Raw genomic sequence first — 17652 nt, forward strand, 5'->3', positions numbered from 1 at the left:
TATATGGCCAAACGTATGTGGACACCTGCCCATCACAACCATATGTGGTTCTTCCTTACACTGTTGCCAGAATTGTCTAGAATGTCTTTGTATGCTGTAGCATTATAATTTCACCTCACTGGACCTAAGGGGCCCAAACATGTTCCAGCATGACAATGCCCCTGACAGACATGATTTGCCAAAGTTGGAGTGGAAGAACTTGAGCACTGACCTCAACCCCACTGAACACCTTTGAGATGATATTGAGCACTTACTGCACCCCACATGGCCTCCTCATGATGTTGGCCTCCTCACCTCAACAACAAAATCTAGTGGAAAGCCTTCCCAGAAGAGTAAAAGTGATTATAACAGCAAAGGGGGACTAAATCTGGAATGGGATGTTTACAAAGCACATAGGGATGTCACTGGTCAGGTGTCCACATACTTTTGGCCACTTAATTTGTCCACCTTGTGGTCCACCACTGGTCAGGTGTCCACATACTTTTGGCCATATTTGTCCACCTTGTGTTCCACCACTGATCAGGTGTCCACATACTTTTGGCCACTTAATTTGTCCACCTTGTGCTCATTGTTTCTGTTGCGGACCAGGATGAAGTGCTTACTGAAGATGAATGAATGAATGAATGAATGAATGAACTTTGATAATGGGCAGCTGTGGTTCTCTGGCTGTGCTTCAGGGATCTGTGGGATTCCCCGGACTTTGAGAACCATGTGTCTGAAGAACTAGCACTACAGCCTGCAGCCTTTTATTCAGTGTTTCTGAGAGAACTCTTGGTGATAAACTCACAACAAAGAACCAGAATAACACCCTTTAGTGACTATAAACAAATAATGACACGTTAATGAAACGTTAATAAACTGAATTATGTGATACATGCGACACTGGAGTGTTTTATGAAAGAAATTAATTCATGATATCATGTAGGCTACTATTAAATGTAACTTAGTCTCTTGGCGGAAGTTCCCGTTCCAAGAAATTCCGCTCCTGTTAGACAGAGATTCGGTTAGCATTTTTCATCTTAATCCCTATTGGACGGTTCTGGGTTGCACATTTCATCGATGAGTCAGCGCTGTACAGTTCTCATGATCCTATTGGACCGCGTGGATTTTGACGTGCTCTCTGATTGGCCAGAAAGCGGAAACGGCTAAGACGACGGGAAGCGAGCAGCGCAAATCCTGAGGAAGTCGAAGTTGTCCTAGTTGGTAGAAATATTCAGGCGCAAATATTTCCGCTGCTGCGCGACTTGAGCACAAACTGAGGCTGAGGTAAGGCTTTTGGATGCTGTTAATGTCGCCATTATTCGAGTCAAGCGCTTTGTGAGTTGTGAACGCAGCACTACAGGGGCTCGGTTTTCACAGCGAGTTTAGGTGAATGATACACACACACACACACACACACACACAGAGCTACACGTCTGCTGCCTCTAAACACAGACAGAAGGAGTGAATTTAACCAGCAGCATGTTGTCAAGCTGAGTACCTTGTAATAGGCCTTCTTTTAATGCATTAAGGCTACAAAACACATCACACAAACACTTAGGCATTATGAGTTGCAAAGGGTTGCCATTACTGAGGGCAAAACCCGCAGGCCATGAGGTCAGTGAGACAAAGCTGCACTGAGTTAATGCCACACTGCTGGGGAAATAAGGAAAAGTTTATCATTTATTACTTGTTTTTGAAATATTGGTCTTTGCAGAAGGCTATAATGAGCACATTAGCTCTAGAAACCAGTATTCTAGTAATTCTAGATGAATTCTACTTAAATGTTTTAATGTTTTTGATGAATCCTGCGATTCAGATGATCCAAGACAGATTCAGTCAAAAACAATGCAGGTTTATTAAAAATGGACTCCTAAGTGCATGACAGTTCTGACTTGCCACATCCTATGATTCAAAAAATCTGACTTGTTCATAGGTGTATGCATAAATATAGGAGACGCACCTATTCCACATGCCAATATCAGTCTTGCTGAAAAAAATTGGAATAGGTGCATCAATAATATTTAGGCATACACCTATACATCTACATAATTCTTTTCATAATTCCATTATGAAAAATGCTATTTGCTTTATTTATTCCTCATCATATATTCTTATCATCAGATTTGACAAATTTTCCACTACAACCCATTGATATGTTTTATGTAAACATGTTATGTTGACTGATATGGCAGATTTTACACAGGAAGTTAGGACTTTCTCTTAGAATGCCAGTAAAAGTCTTGTTGAAAAGTCCTGAGTTCTCGTGCAAAGATCTGTGTCATATCATTCAACATAACATGTTTACAAGAAATACATCAGTGCATTGTATTGGAAAATAGGTAAAATCTGATGTGATACTGATCTTAAAATTTTTAAAAATTTTTTAAATAAAAACATATTTAATGAGGACTATATTAAGCAAATATACTGTGTGTAAGGAATAAAACATGATGGGACATACTGTTACAGGAAAATAATCAACATGGTGGTGTGATGCAGCCTGGAATGAAGCAGAGTTACTGTTACCATACTGCTTCCTCTCCAACCGCTCTCTTTTTTTTTTCTCTTGTGAAGTTAATAAAAGAATTGCTGCTGGTCATGTTACTGAGAAACCACAAAGCCCTCTGTTCTGAAGACTCCTGTTTCAGAAAAAGTTACAGCTTTACCTATGACTGTTACAAAGTGCAGACACTGGAGACTCCTTTCAAAAATGCTAAATAAACACCTTCTCACAAAAACCATCACCATAGCAACAATTACACAGGTTTCTTTTTTTAAAACGGATTGTGTGTATTGTCTGTCTTACAAGTCCCTGTGTAAGTTGCTAGTATAGAAATGGCAACATATTAGAATGAGCACATTAATATAAACAATGCAGTTGGAACTATTGTTCAAGCCATGTTGTTATAGGAAAAAAAAACAACAACTTCTGACCAATCAGAACTGAGCATTCAAAGGCACTGTGGTATATGTTTAAAAGTAGAAAAAAAAAACAAAAAAAAAAACAACACCAGCTCTCGACCAATCACGTGACATGGAAGAGGAAGCAAGGTGACTGGGGAGTCTAGCCAATCAGATTCTTATAAGAATCGACACCTTGTCACCAATCAGAATCAAGCATTTGACAGCACTGTGATATAATATATTAATATAGAAATAAAGGATGCAACAGGAATTTTTTTTGGCACGCTGAATCTATTTTAAGTGTGTAAGACAAGCACAACACAGGAAAAATTATAATTATAATAGAAATTGTCTATACCATGCAATCCTAATGTAAATTAAGAATGAGTTTTTGTACATGGAGTAGCAGCTTAAAGCAGATTTAATAGCACTTTGCGTAATGGGACTTCAGCTTGGTTGTAGTTATCGTCTACCTCACTGTACTTATCATAAAAGTGTATCTGCTTTGGGTCCACATGTGTGTTTAATTTTATACACTATAATTTTGGCAGTGAAGTTGGTAAGGACTTTGCCTTCATCCTAATATAGTGTGTATTGCTCTTTTAATACGCAGTAAATTAAGGGCGAGTGCAGCGGCAATGCCAGCCCAGCCTGCTCCGCGTGAAGCAGAAGAGGAGATGGAGACGGAGCCTGACTCTGAGGTGCCTCACGCTAACGGAGAGACGGAGGAGGAGAGGGAGCGGGAGGGAGGAGAGGCAGAGGAGACAGTGGAGGAGAGTGGAGAGGAGCGAGAGAGTGACCTCGAGGAGAGTGAAGCAGAGGAAGAGGAGGAGGAAGAAGAGGAGAGTTCAGGTGTGTTTATTAAACATATTAACAAAACATTTATTAGCCTGTCTGACGTTCTGTTTAGGTTGAGGTGTTTAGGTTAAGCTGTAGAGGATCTTATGCTGAATGAGGATCAGCTCTCCTCATGCATGTTTAAGCTGATTGAGAATCAGATCGCAGATAAGTGTAAAAGGAGAGTCTTTAATGATTTAATGTTATATCACATAATATCACCTGATCGCAGCTGATGAGTGTGTATGTAATCTTCTGTCAGAGATTGATGATGAAGATTGTGAAAGGAGGAGAATGGAGTGTCTGGATGAGATGTCTGATCTGGAGAAGCAGTTCCTGGAACTCAAAGAAAAGTAAGAGTGTTCTTTGATTGAGTATACAGGACCATATGACACTATTTGCAGATTTCTGGATTAAAATATATGACCTTGTGTTGCTATAGCAATAAAGGGCTATAGATGATGGGTCTGGAAAGCCAGTGTGAGCTCTGTCACTGATTAAATCTTTGTTGTTCTTCTTACTGAATGAACCTGAAATCAAAGATTCCAAAGGCATCCTTGAGAGATTTCATATAATGAAACATGTCTGGAATGAACAGTCTATGATACAGTTATTGAGGGAAATAGATTAAAGAAAAGACGTAACCTCCTTAATCTTACTGGTTATTGAGCCCTCTCTAAGGGCCATAATCCCTGTATCGCTATCTGGCATGCTATAATGAAGAGGACTCGGGAGAGTTGTGAGAAAGAGGTTTAATAACAAATCCAAAAATCAGTGAAAAACAGTCTGAGGTCCAAAACACAGCTATTGTCAATAAGTCCAAACAAAGGTCAAAGTAGTCCTTACACAAAGTAAGGGTCAAGATCACGGAGATAGCATTCACTGGATCAATGACTCAAACAGGAATGTTGGCAAGATTACTGGTGTGATCCAGCTTTACATAGTCTGTAAACAGGAAGTAGTGATGAGTGAAGAAGAAGTGGGAGGCGGGACCTCAGCAGGCATGGCTCTGAAATGTCCAAGGTGGATGTGACACATGCAAACAATCACACTCAGTGCATGATACCGGCATGTTCTCTCTTCTGTCTTCTTTTATCTGTCTATTTTTCCCCCACTCCATTATTTTTAAAAAAGAGCAAATGTTATACATATTTAGGTCCTAACTATACCTGTTGCCATCCAATCAATCGTTACTGTACACGCTGGAACATAATTTCATACATTATTTCCATTTTTTTTTATTTGTTCAATGTCATTATAACCCTTTTAGCACCTGTTAAGATGGATGTGGGGTGTTAGGTGGAGCTGATGTATCTTTAGACACTCTGGAGTTATAAGTGAATAACAAAACCATAACATGAGTGCTTATAGAAGATGCCTACATAAAGTCTCTTTCAAACCAAAGCCTAAAGAGGATTCTTAAAGGAGCAGAAAACATACTTTATCGGAGTAATAATCATAATCATCATAGTTTATAGTTGTATGAAGCAAACAAAGTGGGAAAGAGTCATGGCTGAAGTCTCACACTTTTTTGTTTGGCACTCTGTGTAGGTGCGGTTTATACTGTGTATACAGAGCAAAACATGATGGTGTGTGCTGTTATAGAAAAACAATCTCTAACAGTGTTGTGATGCAATGTAAAGTGTTACCATCCCAAAAGTCTATCATTTTCCATTAACAGCAGGTCCAGACTTTTATTCATCTTATACCACAGCAATTTGCCAATGCTGACCATTTTTTTTTTTTATTGAAGAAAGACGTCATACTGTTAATTCGGTAATAGTTCTATTTAATGTTGTGGAATGTCCTCGAAACATGTTAGCACTTATTTTAAAACTGTTAAACAGTTATTCTCTCACCATCCTTGTTATGCTACCCAGAAAAAAAAAAAACCAAAAAACAAAACATAAAGCCTTTTCCCATTTCAGAAAACTTCAAGTTGCAGCTTGTTACTATAGAAACGATAATGACCTTGTGAGATTTCAACAGCGCTGTTTTATAAATATAATAATAATTATCCTACCTAAAGTTGTTCACAATACATGACATGTGTTTTTGAAGTACTCTATATGGCCAAAGGTTTGTGGACACCTGTGTTTGTGGACACATCTCACTCATATGTGCTTGTTGAACATCCCATTCCAGATTTAGTCCCCCTTTACTGTCATCATAACCTTCACTTTTCTGGGAAGGCTTTCCACTAAATTTGTCACTCGATTTCTTCTACACCAAACTTGGCAAACCATGTCTTCATGGATCTCGTTTTGTGCACAGGGGCATTGTCTTGCTGAAACAGGTTTAAGCCATTCAGTTCCAGTTAAGGGAAATTGTAATTCTATGGCATAAAGACAATACAATCAATTGTATACAATCAAACTTTGTGGCAACAGTTTGGGGAAGAACCACATATAGGAGTGATGGTCAGGTGTCTACATACTTCTGGGAATATAATGTATTTACGTTTGTTAGTTAGCGGTTAATGCACCAGTAAAACACTAGGGCCCCATTCACCCCTATTTACAAAAGCCTGTATTAACCTTTTACAAAATAATGTATTTAACATGGAACAGTACAGAAAATCAAATAATGGGATCCTAATGAGAGCCAGTGAATGACCTGATATTTAACTGTTGAAATCTGACAGTGTGACACTACTGGTTTTGACAACAGGCTCTCGTGATCACTTTAACATCCACCCCAAGTGATGTCCTTTTCTTTCTATCGAACAGTTTGTCAGTGTTTTAGTCGTACTGACTTTGATACACTCAGCACAAGTATGCAGTCATGTCATTTCTCACAGTAATGTGCACATATGGCCACGTCTCCCACCATTACACTGCCCTCTCTGCCCCTGGCAACTCACCCCTGTTCCCTGTTTGGCTGTGTGTAGGTTATTTCGCGAGAGGCTGGACCAGGTGAAAGTGAAGCTGGACGAGGTGCTGACAGGAAAAGCAGGAGAGTACAGAGAGCCACTGGCCACACTTCAGAAAAACATGCAGCTACGCACTCAGGTAGCAGGTAATAATAAATCAGGAACTAATGTAAAAGAATGGCATGTACAGCAAAGAGATATGCTAACTGGCTCAGTTGTAAATGGGATTAACTGTCGAAGCATACACACAGATAGACAGAATAAAACACAATCTGGTGCACTGGGGCACTTTTTGCCAACAAAAGCAAAAACGTGCTTTATTTCTGCACCTGAACTAATGCTTACTTTTACACAATGTTTTGTACGGCACAGTATCACCACCAGCGTACAGAAATTGAATCAGTTTTTTGATTATTTGTGGTGCTTATTTGACAGAGGTGTTTAATGCATTCATAACACAGGGGTGTGCAGATCATAAATTCATTAGCTAGACCTCCAGGCAAGTAAATACTCCAGTGCGCTGCCTAGTCCCATGTTTTATTTGCCTGGAAACCTAACTGACCAGGCTAAAGAGTGCTGGCTAATGTAGTGGTGAGTGTAGCTAATGTAGTGATGAATGAGTATATGATCATGTAGCACGCTGATGTGACAATCAAGTTTCCACTGTCAGAAATAGTCAGCAAGTCGGTGGCTGACATTTTAGCTATGAGATGTGGCGTAAAATATACTATTTGAGTTATTACGTGGCATGTTTAACTGTGTAGTACGCAGGACAATGGCTTTGTGCTACACTTAATTTTGCTCGGTTTCAGTGTTTCCACATATTTGCCTGTTCCAGATTCTTAAAACAGTATCTGTCATCCATGCATGCTAATTAATTCACCATTTAAAAGCCTTTCTACTGTCAAACCACACCTTTTTCAAAGCGTGTAGTGCAGCAGGAGGCGGGGTTCAGTAGCATTTGTACAGCGTTGAAGTCCCTCTCTCTAATCTGAAGCACATTAATTTTAAGCACGCACACAAAAAGCAAAGTTCTGTTCTATATACACTATATGGCCAAACGTTTATAGTCACCTGACCATATGTGCTTTTTGAACATCCCATTCCAGATTTAGTCCCCCTTTTGCTGTTATAATAACCTCCACTCTTCTGGGAAGGCTTTCTACTAGATTTTGGAGCATGGCTGTGGGCATTTGCTCATTCAGACACTGATGCTGGACAGAAGGCCTGGGGTGCAGTCACTGTTCCAATTCATCCCAGAGGTGTTCAGTGGGGTTGAGGGCAGGGATCTGTGCAGGCCACTCGAGTTCTTCCACCCCAAACTTGGCAAATCATGTCTTCATGGATCTCGTTTTGTGCACAGGAGCATTGTCATGCTGGAACAGGTTTGGGGCTCTTAGTTCTAGTGAAGGGAAATTGCAATGGTCCAGCATACAGAGACATTCTATACAAATGTGTGCTTCCAAATTTTGTGGCAACGGTTTGGGGAAGAACCACATATGGGTGTGATGGTCAGGTGTCCACATAATTTAGGCCATATAGTGTAAGCATATAAGGAGTAAGGTTTTTTCCTGGTTGAACCTACTTGTCTGACAGACAACTATGAATTTAAACAAAAAAAACAAACAAACAAACAAACAAACAAAAAAAACCCTAATAGCCTGGAAATGAAATCTGCTTGTCCACCCCTTACAAAGTTGTTTTCAATTCATCACATATTTATTAGCCATGGGGTGAAATTTAAATCCTTTTTTTTGTTTTGACAACTTATTGTTGACAAAATTCAAAAAAGCCTTTAACGTTGAGCATTTTTGTCACAAATTATGTTTCAGCTAATATAAACTGTAATACCTGTTCAGACAATGAACTAGAGTTAATCCAAGCACTTCTTCCATGTTGAATGTAACAGTGCTGCTGCTGCGCTGTAACGATGATTCAGTCACTGTGACTGTTCCTCTCATTTCTCAATTACTGCCAATTCCCATTTGGGCTTAGACTGAGATTAACTGGTCTTGGTGCAGATTTGAATCTACTCACTGTGTGTTCTTCTCTGTAGGTGTTTACAGAGAGCTGTGCCTTCAGGTGATCAAACACAAGCATGAGTGTGAGATACAGGGGGCAAAACAACATCTGGAGGTAACACGATTGAGAAAGCAAAGAACATGCACATGTGCCCACACACACAGACACACACACGCACTATCAGCCTGAGAGCCAGTATGATTTAGTGGTGGTGTTGTAGAAAGTGCCACTCTAAGTAGTTTGTGTTTGGATGCTCACAGAGTGAGAGGATCCTGCTGTTTGACACCATGAAGACAGAGCTTCTGGAAAAGATCCGCAGGCTGGAGGAGGACAAGCAGAGTGTGGACATCACCTCAGGTACGCGTGCACACACACACACACACACACACACACACACAAACACACTACAGAGAAAGCACTATCAAATGCAAGAAAAAACAAATAGAAGTGCACTTAATAAATGAACATCTCTCTCTCTTTTCTCTCAGAGTGGTGGAGTGATGAAGTGAGGATGAAGAAGTGTAAGAAGCGAAGTCACCTAAGCCACCTGGAGAGGAAGAAAAAGCCAGCACTCGTGTCAGGTAACACATCCATCAAGCCATCCTTCTGTAGAGGTGGGCGATATGACGACATCGATTTCGATATTGCGATATATTAACATACTGATACTTTTCTGAATATCATCAGGTATCAATGCTTATTAAAAGCAATTTTTAGCAAAACTTCAGCAAAATTGAATGTTGTGTTGAACATTGAGTATTGTAAAAATGTCAGGTATTGCGATATGATGAGTTTACCATATCGCCCACCCCTATCCTCATGTGTACATACCCATCCCTTTTTCATCACCTCATCCATCCCTGTCATACATGGCCATCTGTCTCTCTTTCTCTCTCTCTCTTTCTCTCTCTCTCTCTCTCTCTCTCTCTCAGGACCCTACATAGTGTACATGCTGAGGGACATTGACATACTGGAAGACTGGACAGCCATCAAGAAGGTAGTCAACTGTCACCACCTGTCCAATCATCCATGATCACAAATCACTTACTGATATTTCTCTCCTGTGTGTCTGTGTGTGTGTGTGTGTGTGTGTGTGTGTGTGTGTGTGTGTGTTGAGATGCAAAATGGAATTTTGATCGCTGTGCCTTTGCCATTATCTCTAGGCTAAAGCAGCACTAATCCCCTTGAAGAAGAAGTCAGACAGTAAGTCCCAGTGTGTGTCGCTTGACAGTTAATCAATGTGTGTGTGTGTGTGTGTGTGTGTGTGTGTGTGCGTGTGTGTGTGTGTGATGTGTGTAACCACAGCTTGTGCTGTCTAACCTTCTAATCCCTAGAAGTGTCTCTCTCTCAATGTCCTATAATGCGGTGCATCAGTCAGCTGTCTCTTTCTCAGTCAGAGGTCAATAGAGAGAGACGCCTGTAAAAACCGTAATAAACTGCCTCATCACTAATGAGCTCTGAACTGCATCATGCCTCCAACAGCCTCTAATTCATTACTTGCAGATTAACTCGATCCCTATCAAAGCCCTCACTATGAGCCAAGACGATTTCAGCCGTAATTTGCTTCTCCAGAAAGTCTCAATGTATATTATGGCTCAAATTAAGACTCTTCTCTCCTTCCCTCTGTGTTTGTTTCTCTGCTTTGCTTGCCTAACTATAATCTATATAACTTTTAATTCAAATCATTCATTATGGTTATTATTATAGCTCAATTACCTCAGAGGATTAGACTGCGAGTGTATGCATGCATTACAGGATTTGTCCTCTACAGCAAATAAACTGGTGTGTGTGTGTGCGCAGCTGGTGCAGAATTTATATATTATAATATCATCTCTAACATGCCTGGGGCAATGTAGCATAAGTAAGAATTTCAGTGGAATGAGTGCAGAACTGCATAGCAGCATCATCACACGAACATCTGCACTCTCTCAAGCACCCCATTAAACTGAGTATGCAGACAAAAAACACCTGGGGCAGGTGGGTCTTGTGTTTGTTCTTTCTTCCTTTTATTTGTTTTCATCCTTTTGTTTGTTCTTTCTTTCACTTGTTCTTTTTTCCTTTTGTTTTATTCTTTCTTCCTATTTGTTGTTCTATCTTGCTTGTTTTTCACCCTTGATTCTTTTTTTTTTGTTATTTTGTTCATTCCTTGGGCTTTTTTCTTTCGTTCTTTTGCATTCATTCTTTTTTTCCATTTTTTTCTTTTTTCCTTTGTTTGCTTTCTTTTGTTTGCTTCTTGCTTTCTTTCGCTTGCTTTCTTGCTTTCTTTCTGAAAAGGGAAAGTTAGCTGAAAAGGGCTCATGCTGTGTCTCATATTGCTACATTAATTAACACTGGCTGCATAATAGCAAATAAGCAAATATTTTCCAACTCATTCTAGTTGAAACTGCCTTTTTTTTAAATCAATGTTCCTTTTTCTTTTTCGTTTGGTCAGCAATGTTGACTGACCCAAATTAACTGGCTAGCTAGCATTGTGAGGTAGCTTGATAGCCAGACAGTGGGCATAAATGACGCTGAGCTTTAATGTAAAATAGTATTTGTTGATATTAGCTGCCAGAATATATTCATACATTATATACGTTCTGTATGAATACATATTTCATTGGTTTAGTGTTTTATATGCTTGTTATTTATTAGTTTTTACCATAATTATAAGAATAGTAATATATTTTTAATAGGCCACAGTCTGGCAGCACATTTTCAGCATTGTACAGGGTTCTGTCTGGGCCAAGGGCAGCAAGTTGATTAGGTCTGCTGTAGACTGTTCAATAGTAGAGAAACTTTAGTAGTTTGCTTTGACCTCACCACACAAAACCTCAAGGTGTTACACTTACATCAGAGCTGAAATAATGAACAGCACACACACAGGCACGCCAGTGCTAATTCTAAAAAGCTCAGGCTGTCAGAAATGAAGGTGTTCTTGTGATTGCAAAACTATACTACACTGACACGTTATTATTCCCCTAATTCCTCTCTGCGAACTTGTCAACCCATATGTCTCTGTCTGTCTCTCGCTGTCTCTCTGTCTTCCCTTCTGTCTCTGGCAGGTCGTCAGTTGTCAGTGCGCAGTGAAGGAGGCACTCTGTTTTATGAGGGAGAGAGATTCTCAAAGGGCAACACTGTTCTGTTGGAAGTCAATGATGAAAGCCCAGCACAGTCAGTATTCCCGCCTCTCTCTCTCTCTCTCTCTCTCTCTCTATTTTTAAGCACAAAATCTATTTTAAGGAATACTCCAACATTATTCAACCTAACCTCTATATACCTGTATCCCAAGAATATATGTGAATACCAAGAACAAGAACCTGTTTTCCTGTACTGGAGATAAAAAGTGAATATAATGGAGGTAGTGGACGTGTAAAGTGCAGTTGTTGGGGAACAATTAAAAAAAAAACATTTGTTTAGAAATATTTGATGAATTCTTCAGTCAGATGTATTAATAATATAAATTTTATATCTGTATAAATTGCCATCGTCTCTGCATTACTAGTGTATTGTGTGGGTGTGATGGCTTCACCAAACCTCAGAAGGAAGCATAAAGAACCTGAAATACCTTTTATTGTACTGTTACAGTTTTGAAAAGATGGATAAGTACATGAGATTCAGTATCTGGTATGAAGGTATAAAGGTATTAGGATGTCTGTCTCACCCTAATAGTCTTTCTTTTAAAGTTTACTGGTTCACGAATGCCCTTAGACTTCTATCACAAGCAAGTTTCATGTCAGCAGGTTTTCTCAGTATGCTGAGGTTCTTGTCTGTGGTAAACACACATAGGCTACAGATGTGGTAGTCAGAGATTAAGTTTAAAAAACACTAGAGTATTTCTTTAATCTGCAGTATAACAGAGCTTAATATAGCTTTGCAGGAAGCAGTTAAATGCTTTTAATGCCCTTGACTTTACAGCCTTACTTGGGATTTTGAACACATAGTAAGCTTTCCTAGGAAATGCAGTTGTTATACTTAACACTTTCATCCCTCTCTCTCTCTCTCTCTCTCTCTCTCTCTCTCTCTCAGGGCAGTAATAACAGCAGTCAGTGCAGGGGAAGTGTGGTTCAAAAGGACAGATGGCAGCAAAACCAAAATCTACATTTCACAGCTACAGAAAGGCAAATACACAATAAGGAGAGCCTAGAGTAAACACACACACACACACACACACACACACACACACACACACACACACATACACACACTGCAACCATGTGCTGCAGGAGTGTATATGGGTCAAAGGTCAGGTGTGTCTTTTTTGACATCTTTTTCATGTTCATTTTCCAAAAAAATGACTAACATGCCAACATCATTCCAGTCGTACTTCTCTGATGTAAAAAAAGACATTAAAGGGAAAAAAGTTCTAAACTGCAAAATAGTGATTCAGAATAACAGTCTACATTACCAAAGTGTTAAAGAAAAACTAATAGTCACAAAAAAAGAAATTAATTTATGAAGAATATTCTTAAGACTACTAAAACTCCTGATTCTTTCCTTTTTGTCTTTGACCCATGTACACTATATTAACACTGTTGTAACATCAGGACATCCTGTCAAGTACATCCTTCTGCACCAATATACTGCTTGGTAATTCCTAACAGACTTACAGACAGACAGCTAGTTGTCAGAGCTTCATCAATAAACACAATATGGCACTGGAAGGAGTGCTTCACTAACACAGAGGCTTTCCACTGAGCAGACGGCATAACGGCAGCTTCTGTTCATCAGCACACACAGCGTATGGCTCAGCAACGGAAACTGCTGAATCACTGTTCCCCCAACTGCAGGCACACTCCCACGGCTATACACCGCTACACACAGCTACACACCACTATGGAGAAACGCAAAACTGTAGACCAAATAGGGATCATATAGATGCTTATAGCCCAATATATGTATCTTTACCCTTACCATATCCTAGTCTAACAAACTGGATTACCTAAAGCCAAAAGTAGAGCATTTTGTGTAAACTTAACCACAACATGCCCCTAACGTGGTTAAAACAATGCTCCTATAAAGAAGTACACTAAAGATTTTTCCAAAGGCCTCAACGACTGCATTCACACATTGCTTATCTACGCTAGTACAGCTGTGGTCACACTGGAAAATTGCACTTTGAGTCTCCTTGTAAAATTGGTGTGACCAAGGCGGGCTGAATGGTGACAAAAAAAAGTTCCTTATAGTGCAGTTAGCTTTTAGCCAACTTTGAAGACTGTGTCTCAACTTTGTTAATGCAATTCAACTTTACTAAAGGGGTAATAAAACAAGTCCTGTACCATCCAGGGTCTATTCCCACCTCATGCCCAGTGTTTCTGTGACAGGCTCCGGATTTAACATGAGCCTGACCAGAATAAAGCATTTATTGCATATGAATGAAGAAATAAAGTCCTATGTAAACACAAATCTTTGTGTTGGTTGGTAGCAAGCTGGCTAACTTGGCCAACCGTTGACAGTAAAAAACCGAAAACATAGTTATACCATCAGTTCCAGCCTCCAGAAATCCTGTGTACTATGCATACTTTATAGTCAGGTCTAGAATTATGTCTAATCTCATGCCTTCCCACTGTTAAAATGAGCTCTTTGAAAATTTTAGACCTTCTGCAGTGCTATAAAAGTACCACCCCCTTCAGAGATCAACTGCTTCACAAATGAAGCAGTGATTGATCCATGATTTGATTTCACATATAAACAGTTCACCAAAGTTGAATTTGACACAAAGTTTAAGGACTAAATTTATTTGCTTTGGAAACTAAAGTGTTGAACTCCACTGAATTGAAATGAATGTAATTCAGAAAGCTAGTGTGACTGGGTCTTATTACACACCCTGGTGCTATTCCCTGTTTCTATAATGACACCAGGATTGTAGATTAATAGCGCCAAGTTGGAAAATGTCGCTTTAATTACAATTGCACTTCAGAAGGAGAAGTAGATTTGTGATAGAGATTTTTGAGCTCATTTTGATAAGCCTTGAGTGCAAAGAGTATTTATATGTTTGTAAGCTGATTTGGAAACTGAGGGTGCTTATAAAACTTATTTAAAAGTGTTTAATATAATCATGTATTTATAACAAAAATTTTTATTAAAATCTGGTCTTTTATTAAACAGTTTACTGTTTTTTTTTTGTTGCCTAACACCGTGAACTCCTAGATATAAAACACAGAAGATATCACTTTAGCCAAAGATTAGTCAACTCGATCTCAAACACAAACTAATCTTACTCCCACAACAAAAGATTACATATCTATGATGAGTGTAATGTGGGAGTAAAATAACAGTAAAGTGCAGCGTCTGTGACTTTTTCAAGTGGGAAAATTGAGTCGAGACAACAGCACCTGGTAAAAGGCTGTTAATGTGAGACGAAGGGACGGTCCGGGGTTTCCAGAGGATGTCAGATAATATCCGAGTTGCATTCAAGCCAGGAACAGGCCAAGAACAGCATCTCTAAAACCAAGCCCTGCCTGTTGTCTGCCCTGGTGACTCAGCAGCCAGGTAAGCATATGTCTCAGTGTGACAATCACAGTTCAAGCCTGGGCTCAGGTGGGCCATCAATAACTAAAAGTCAAGATTTGTCTTTAGAAGTACACATCTTTGTGTGTAGGTGATGTACAGTGAAGATAAAATAAGCTCAGTCCTCTGAAGGCACCGGTGGCTCAGTGGTTTGTGGGGCGAGGTCTGCTCTGTCACTGTGATGCACACAGGATCGAGACCGCTGTTAGACTCAGGTGGAGCAATAAATCCAGCAGCGAGATAGAGAGAGAATGACCGATCTGTCCCACCTGGGGCTCCAGGAGATGAGAACAGGGATTATGCTGCACTGTCTAGAATAGATGATCAGCTAGTAATTTTATATCCATCCAGTACTAGAGTTAACCGTTTACTCGCTATGCTATTTTACATTATTACGTACATTAATCACAGCATTAGATACTATGTTATTATATTTAAACTCGGGTCATTAAATATTTAAATAACTTTTAATTTTTTATTTATTTATTTTTTTTGTAAAGCTGTCTACCACAGTATATAGGAGATTAAATTAAATAATGAATACGAACTTAGTGCAGACTTTCACCTTTAATGTAAGGGCATTTACATTCAAATCTGGTGCATGGTATAGGAATTATAACCCTTTATGTGAGTTATTATAACACTTATGTGTGTTCCTGGACCAAAAGTAATTGGCTGCTCAGCCATGGCCAGGTGTTATTCCCTCATTATTTCACTTACAAGTAAGAACATAAAAAGTAGAGTTAATTTCAAGTGTGGCATTTGGAATCTGTTACTGATAACTCTCAATATGAAGTCCAAAGAACTGTCCCTGCCAGTGAAGCAAGCCATCAGTAGGCTGAAAAATCAAAACAACCCCATCAGAGAGATAGCAAAAACATTCGATGTGGCTAAATCAACTATATGGTACATTCTTAAAAAGAAAAAGAAAAAAATGCATTGATGGGCTTAGGAACACTAAAAAACCTGGAAGACCATGGATAACGTCTGTGGTGGTTGATAGGAGAATTCTTTCCCTTGTAAAGACAATCCCTTTCACAACAGTTGGCCAGATCAAGAACATCCTCCAGGAGGTAGGCGTATCAGTGTCAAAGTCAACAATCAAGAGAAGATTTCAGGAGAGTAAACACAGAGGGTTTACCACAAGATGTTAACCAATGATGAGTCTCAAAAACAGGAAAAGCAGAACAGAGTTTGCCAAAAACATATTTTAAAAAGCCCATACAGTTCTGGAATTACATCCTATGGACAGATTAGACAAAGATCAACTTGTACGAGAACGATGGTAAGGGAAGAGTATGAAGAAGGGAAGGAACTGCTCATGATCCAAAGAATATCACTTCATCTTATGGCATAGGCATGTATGGCAGCAGCTGGATGAATTCTGAAGAGTACAGGGCTATATTTTTCAGAATATATATATACTTCACAATAAAAATCCCTACTATTTTTGTATTTATTGTACTATAAGATAAGATAAGATAAGATAAACTTTATTAATCCCCAAAGGGAAATTCATAAACTTTATCTTATCTTATCTTATCGTACAATAAATACAAAAATAGTAGGTTTTTTTTATATACATCTACTTGCTATATTACAAAGTAATAAAGGTTTATTTTAATCCAGATTAGCATAACCCCCATGTTTCTTCATGCAAATTTTCAGTCCGACTTGGGCATCAAACCCTGAGTTTCAGCAACACAAACACACATCTACTTGCTGAATCACTGGTGCTGACAGAAAGTAGGGCTTTTGTTTAGCATACCATTCAAAAGCAGCCATGATGTCTGATAAACAGTCACCCAAGAGGAAAATGAAACGAGGCCAGAATCGAACCAGCAACATCAGTGATAAGAGGCAAGACCTTTCCTACAAAGCCTCGCATGGGCCAGCCTGTTATTAAAGAGTTTATCCTGAATAGTAACCGACCAAATCCGCCATCCTACAACCTCCTTTCATCCATTTCTTGTTCAGGATTTGACCTGAGGCATGACTCATACCTCCTGCTCTCTGTCTGAACTGGTGGCTCAGTGAGCAGGTAAGCGTATGGCTCAGTGTGACAATCACAGTCCAAGGCTGGGCTCAGGTGGACCTTCAACAACTACAAGTCAAGATTTCTCTTTATAAGCACTTACATTTGTGTGTAGGTGATTAAAGTGGAAGATAAATCCCTCTAAGTAAGCTCCTTTCTCTGAAGGCACCAGTGGCTCAGTGGTCTGGGGTAAGGTCTGACCGGTCACTGTGAGGCACACAAGATTATGACTTCTGCACGTGAGCTCACGCCGATGACCTTTTTTGCCCTTTTGAAATTCACAGCAGCATTTGAGACTCTAACTTTCCGCTAATTTCTATACCACTAGAGCTTAGATATCACCTTCTTATGTTCTGATATAAATACATACATTTACAGTACATACTTAATATTTATATTAGACCACAATCTTCAGTAATTTTGTCAGTTATTCCACCTTTTTGCATAGCTGATGCAAATCTCCCCAGTCAGATCCAGCCAGACTTTTTTTGGGAGCATAAAGACTAATCAC

The 17652-nt window shown here is 39.3% G+C and overlaps 1 protein-coding gene across 2 annotated transcripts; it reads left to right on the plus strand.

Annotated features, from left to right (window-relative positions):
* Nucleotides 1-1119: 1119 nt before the first annotated feature.
* brms1 (BRMS1 transcriptional repressor and anoikis regulator) lies at nucleotides 1120-14701 on the plus strand. 2 transcript variants are annotated; one of them, XM_026937055.3, is made up of 11 exons: nucleotides 1120-1266; nucleotides 3500-3738; nucleotides 3986-4076; nucleotides 6614-6741; nucleotides 8652-8731; nucleotides 8878-8974; nucleotides 9106-9198; nucleotides 9550-9614; nucleotides 9781-9820; nucleotides 11662-11770; nucleotides 12626-14701. In XM_026937055.3, the coding sequence occupies exons 2-11, from the start codon at nucleotides 3525-3527 to the stop codon at nucleotides 12741-12743; spliced, it is 1035 nt and encodes a 344-aa protein (XP_026792856.1). In that variant the 5' UTR covers nucleotides 1120-1266; nucleotides 3500-3524; the 3' UTR covers nucleotides 12744-14701. The 2 variants fall into 2 exon arrangements, with proteins under 2 accessions (XP_026792856.1, XP_053089287.1); XM_053233312.1 differs by having other exon boundaries at nucleotides 1148-1368.
* Nucleotides 14702-17652: the final 2951 nt, after the last annotated feature.

Source organism: Pangasianodon hypophthalmus, chromosome 4, assembly GCF_027358585.1.
Source record: "Pangasianodon hypophthalmus isolate fPanHyp1 chromosome 4, fPanHyp1.pri, whole genome shotgun sequence".
Lineage (NCBI taxonomy): Eukaryota > Metazoa > Chordata > Actinopteri > Siluriformes > Pangasiidae > Pangasianodon > Pangasianodon hypophthalmus.